Here is a 6501-nt window from a genome sequence, read left to right as displayed (position 1 = left end):
CACAAGTTTTTCACAACACAAACAATGATGAGATTTTGTCCAGATTTACATGCGACAACATCTTTTTACAAATCCTCTAGACTTATTATTATTATTATTAATTTCAAGGCGAATTCTGGTAGTAGCTGTATTCAACTCGAACGTGTACTTGCATTAAAGGTAAGAGCGAAATTGATTTCATGCATTTAAAGTGTTGATAACTTGTTTGGCCTAGGCCGTGACTATGGCCTAGCAAATGTGTTTGTATGGGTGCCAGCCCCGCGGTCGACGCTAATTCTTGTTGGCGGTCTGCTCTGTGGGGTAAAATGCATTTGCTATTATTACTTCCCCCCCTAATTACCAATAGGCCTACATATATTTCATAAAGTATTAACAATAACGCATGCCTTTATAGGTTAGTTAGGGTTTAGATATAGTGTCACTCGACACTTACTTTAATTAATGTATTTACTATATAGGCCGCCTAGGCTAGGCTAGATAGAAAGACTTTTTTGGTTGCCATGAATTGTAAGTCAAACCATGGGCCTGCAAGGGCTATAGGCCCTAGTAAGATGCTATACTTACTTAGGGCTCCCTGTTATTTTTTTTCTTCAAAACTTATCTACTACGGGTAGTTAGATAGACTAGGCCTAGGCTTAGATTAGTATTTATCGATTTAGTTTAAAGTAAGCTATTCTTCAAAGTTTAATTTATTTAATATTTTAACAATCCTACTACTAGTTAGACTAGCCTATGTAGCCTGTAATAGATTTTAGGCCTAAACATAATTTTAAACTATAAAAAACTAAATGTGTGCTGTATCAGAATAGCATCCATGGGAAACAGACTAAGCCTTCTAATTGATAGATAAACAATTTAACTGTTATTATAATGATTGTTTAATTAAGTGTAGGCTTCTACTCTTTGATCTAAAGCATTCGTTTAATTAGGCAATCAACTGTATTTGTGGATTTAGATAAGATTCTCAAATAATTTGATTGCATTAAAGGAAGTGCTCAGGGATCAAAGAGTTAATACATACACTGTTTAATAAACAAAGATTATTCAATTTACTCTAATTTATGTTGTAATTCTTTATATAGTTTTGTTAATTGAAAAAAAACATAATTATTCATATGTAATATTTTCTTAATTTAATTTAGATAAAATAGTTTGTTCTTAGTAGATATGTTTTAATGCTATGTGATTCATTTTATTAATATTTTACATTTAAAGTCTTGGTCTACTATTAATTATTACTTGAGAAATTTTAACCCACAGATATTTTATTTAGATTTGATTTTCCTTTATTTACAGCCATTTACTACAACTGCACGGTGCACAGTGGCATTATACGGGTAACATTTTCTTTTATCACATACTTTACTTACATATATTTTTGCCTTTGATCAGTTTTTTTAGTTTTGCAGGTGTTCAATAGACAGTACAGTATGTTAAGACCAACTTTTCGGCGCAGTGAAGAGGGTGCCTTAATTCTTGAAGATACATCTGCTGCTGTAGTATTTAACAGCTTGAGAAAACGACCAACTGGCAAGTGTCTAACTCCTGATGATGTACGCCAAGATGCCTTGAAGGAGGTGTGCAGGCTGGGTGGAAACACCAAAGATGAATGTGATGTGTTGGGCTGCTACAGGTTTCAGCATGGTAAATACAGTGGACAAACATTCAAGTGGATGGTCGAAAATGTACTGGAATATGCAGTATGTTTTGTAATTAAAATGGCTAATGAAATTCCAAGTACAAGTTCACTTAATATCAACAAATTCAACTTTAAGAGGTACTTGGAGTCTTTCCCAGAAGGCAAAGAAGCCATAGCAATGAAAGAAATAAAACGCCTCAGGAAATGCCCAACTAGACAGACATCGTACATACCTGTTGGTATTGAGCTACAAAAGGTTAAGGATGTCACAGATGAAACACTTTCTGGTACTGATGTCTTTGATGCTTCTTTGCAACCATCAACCTCATATGCACCAGGTAAGACTTATTTCATATTTTGTGTTTTTTGTGCATTTTCTAAATTAATAATTCGAGGTTTTGCATTTTTAGTGCCTGTGAATGTTGTAGGTTTGCTGGGTTTAGGTTTTTTTTATGCATTCATTTATACTCAATCATAAAATCGTGTTGTTTAAATATATTGCTTTCTAGCATACTGTAGATAGCGAATGAAAGTAGTTTACTGCTAAATATTCTTTAATTTTCCGTCTTGCAGCTCAACCAAATACATCTTATAAACCTGTTAGTACTATGCCATCCACTACAGAAACTATCAAACATAGTGAAGGTAGTTTATTTCATGTAATTTTAATTATTTTGTTTGATGTTTAAAACTAGAAAATGAAAATTACATAATGTAGTTTAATTAATTATACAATTTTGTCTTGGTTTTTCTTGCAGATTGTCTCATACCAGATAAATGGAAGAAGAACTTGCCCGAGATTGATCAACAGTGGATTTCAAAAACCTTATTCAAGAAATCGAAGAAAGGGACCGCAGAGTTGGATTCAACTAAACTCAAACAACTTTGGTATTATCCACCTCAACCGGATCCGCTCAACAAAAACATACCCATGGCCAACAGTTACTTCGGTCATCGTCTTCTTCTTTGGTTGCCCCGCAAGACTTGGCAGGTCAAGCTGGTCTGCCCTCGGCCAGAATGCAAGAGCTATCCACTAACATCAGGCGGCCTCCATGGAATCGTTCGTCCAGTCCTGGATTTAGACTGCCACTACTTTCTTGCAACAGAACAACTGAGGTGCTCTAACTGCCAACAAAGACAAATTGGCTGGAGTGAAAACATTTTAAAGCAACTTGATTTAGCGCATCGCCTTCAGTTTCCTGTTGTACTTTCGTATCACTTGGCCTGCGACAACCGGGTCCTGCAGCTTCTAAAGTACCGTGGTCTCGGGAACAGTCCATCACAGCTTCGCCAACAAGTCTTAGAACAACACACAAGGCGGTGGAATGAGAGAGTGGCTCTCTACTTAGAAAATTGCAAGAAGTTCTGTGGTTCTCATGATGATTATGTCATTGCTGCTTCTAAATTTGATGAGGTGTCTAAAATGATTCCTGTTCCCACTGTCCAATGGTTCCTCACCATCTACTGCAACGAAGTAATGGGAAGAATCGACGAACTCAAGGCTTCTATCACATCGACGTTCGGAAGAGTGTTGAAGATTGACTCGACCAAAAGGGTAAGTAATTTCTGCAATTTGCTTTTAATTATTTTAATTTTTTTTTGCAGATTGTCGGGAAGCTTTCTTCCTAATAATTATTAAATTTTTTTTGCAGATTGTAAGGAAGCTAGCCGGTCGTGCATGTGGAACAGGAGCATGGGCAACAAACGTCGGAAATGAGCACGGCCAGGTGCTCATTACAGTCCTGACTGCTGCAGAAGGATGTGGCCTAAACAACATGACAAACGGTATCATTAACCGATATGCTTCGGCAGGCGTACCCCCTCCCGATATTCTCTACGTCGATCGTGACTGCTGCGGTCATTCAAGCATAAGGAAGATGTTCAGCGCCTGGCCTGACATGCAAATTCGCCTGGACATCTGGCACTTCATGAGGAGAATTGCTGCAGCTTGTTCAACAGAATCACATCAGTTGTATCCGATCTTTCTCAAACGTCTTTCCGCTTGCATTTTTGAGTGGAGCGCTGACGATGTTGAACGTCTGAAGCTCGCCAAGCGTGAACAGCTCATTGCAAGCAAGAAGCATTCCAACCCAACAGACGACATCATATTGAAAAACATCAGCAAGAAGGAGTATGCTTTACATTGTCGCAGGACAACACGAGGGACTCGCGAGACTGCCGACCTAATCCGAGAGCTCCTGACTTCCCTCGATGGTGAAGAAGGCCGTGACACAATGGGCGTCCCACTCTTAGACTCCGAACAGACCTGGGATATCTGGAGCTCACAAGAGCGACACATCGCCTGCATCCAGGATCCAGAAGGCATCCCGCTCTACACAAAAACCAGCGAGATGCTTAAGGGTGGAGTTACCTTGCCAGTTTATCGTTGCGCAAGAGGCTCCACTTCTTTGGAATCGTTTCACCTTCACCTTAACAGGTTTATTCCAGGTACAGTATTACTTTTTATTTGGTATCTACCAAATCTTCAAACCTATCTACTGATTTTTGTATAATTTCATAATTATGGATGTTTTATTTTTTTCTCAGGTGAGCGTGCTAGCGACTTACATTTCCAAGCTTACCTGATGGAAGGACTTGTTCGATGGAATGCAAACCGTGCACTAGCTGCTACCCAGTCTGGAGCACCCATCTCCAGTACATATAGTGGACTGCATCAGCATGCTCTCAACATACTGGCAGAGCAAGTGATTGGCAAAAAAGTGTACAAAAGTTTTATCATTCCAAACAAGTACACTGGAGAACTCATCGGAGTGGAGTACCTGTATAGCCAGTCGAACAAAGTACTCGAAACTCAATTTCCTGTCAAAACAGATACCATTAATGATGAAGACTTTGATGAAGAAATTTACACTTTTGATGTTGATGAAGGTTATGATGACAAGACTCAACCTGACTACAAACCACCTAAGCGTTGTTTTAAACCTCGAAATGCTAAAGAAATCTCACCACCCCAGCTGGAGCCCTTGCCTTTATGTGACGGTAATGATGATGATGGTGAAGGAAAAGCAGCCCTTATTGACACAGTGAGTTAAATTTGTATTATTAGCTTCTACCTCACAAATTTTGTTTCTGTTTTGAAATACAATGCACGAGTCTAATAATTTATTTTGTTTTCATATTTTACAATTTAGGAACTTGAGGATTCCACTGGACCGGACAACATTCCAGGCTACGCCAAAGTTGAAGCCCTGGCAGACTACCTTATGCAGTTTAAGGAAGACAGTGGAGTGATAAGTCAAAGTCATGCTGAACATGTCGCAAAGTTGTGGAACAACCTGGATGCTTATGACAAAACCATTAAGCGCAAAGCACGGCATCAAGATTACTTGACGAAAGGCAGGTTCAAGAAAAGTAAAACTACTTCCGTAATACCTGGTGTTGCAAGCACTCGACGGTAAGGCAGTTTCCAGCGTTTTTAACTTTGTTGCATGATGAGTCTTAAATCTAACTCGTTTCTTTGTTTTTTTTTTAAAAAAAGATGCTTCTTAGGTCAGAACACCGGACCAGCTCAGTGGCCGGACTGCAATCGATATATGGAGTGCATTATTACCAAACTGTGTGAAGCGTATCCATCTACCGTATCTATCGAAGGTAAACGTTTCCAGCGCTGGCCGCTCATTACCAAAGGCTACAAGAACATTCGTCGGAAAGTGCTATCGAATGGACACCTGATGTTGTTTGCTAAGCTTCAGTTGATGGAGATAAATCGTACGACACTCATCCAGTGGTGAGTTTTAACTTGTTATTACTGTTATTTTACACTACAGTAAATACATTCAAGTTTTTAAATGCTGTGTTTGATTTATTTACAACAGGTACAACAGAACATCAAAGAAGCAAGAGCGGCAAGTGTTGGAATCTGGCATCTCAGCAACAGTACCCAAACTTGTCTCTGATAAAACCCTACTTGAACCTTTAACCAAGCCAGCGGTGCTAAACGTTCATACAAGCGCTCCATCTTTCACATTTGTCCTACCAAAAAACACTTCCGGCCTAGCAACTCCAGGAAACAGACCGTCGATCCCAGTTCCAGGCGAGATAGCAAAACCACCACCATCAGTCCCTGAGGCTAGCAGTACTCGTATTCCTAGAACTACCCTCTTGTACAGAAAACGAGTGGCTAAAGACATATCGGAAGGGAAACCGATCAAAATATACAAACCAAGAACGTCTGCGATTGTGTGCTCAAAGTGTAAGCAACCAAGGTTAAATAAGAACCACACTCAGTACTATGGAAATTGGTATTGTGCTGCAACATCTGATGTGACTTTTGAAGAATGGAAATCGACTATGGTTGCCATCCGTCGCCTTCGTCAAGAGCGGAAAAAAAAGCAGCAACAAGAATGATTCCAAATGATTTTTGTAGCCATGGATAGACTTTTTATACTCTTTCATATATCTTCAATTTTTTTTTGTTCTGTGATTTTATATTCACTTTTTATGCAATTTGGCCATTAGGCCACCATATCTAATGGTATTCTGAATGTACAATAAAGTTAATAATAATAAAAAAAAAAAAGTTTTTAATGCTGCCAAATCCAAAGAGCAATGATTAATGTTGTAAATTATTTTGTAATTTTTATAAATTATATTCAGTTTTAATTATTACATTATAATTTACATTATATCATTCATTGCACTTTGTATTTGAAGGTCCCAAGCCCTTACAAAAAAAAGCAGAGGGGAAACTTTTTGCAGTTGAGTGTACATTAAATGGTGAATTCTATATTCTTGTCAAGAGTATTTCCTTAGCAGTGTAAATTCTCAAATATTTTATATTTATTTCAAGAGCAATTCCACTACAATTCATTTTAATGTGAATCAAATAATTCCTTCCACCA

General features: G+C 38.2%; 1 protein-coding gene across 1 annotated transcript; it reads left to right on the top strand.

Moving 5' to 3' along the window:
• LOC144850807 (uncharacterized) lies at window positions 1-6126 on the top strand. Its single transcript, XM_078708257.1, has 9 exons — window positions 1-159; window positions 1297-1977; window positions 2213-2284; window positions 2398-3194; window positions 3292-4087; window positions 4187-4683; window positions 4792-5054; window positions 5139-5387; window positions 5476-6126. The coding sequence occupies exons 2-9, from the start codon at window positions 1431-1433 to the stop codon at window positions 6005-6007; spliced, it is 3753 nt and encodes a 1250-aa protein (XP_078564383.1). The 5' UTR covers window positions 1-159; window positions 1297-1430; the 3' UTR covers window positions 6008-6126.
• Window positions 6127-6501: the final 375 nt, after the last annotated feature.

Source organism: Antedon bifida, chromosome 8, assembly GCF_963402885.1.
Source record: "Antedon bifida chromosome 8, ecAntBifi1.1, whole genome shotgun sequence".
Taxonomy (NCBI): Eukaryota; Metazoa; Echinodermata; class Crinoidea; order Comatulida; family Antedonidae; genus Antedon; species Antedon bifida.
Note: the sequence above shows the minus strand (reverse complement) of the source record. Positions and strands in the feature narration are given on the sequence as shown.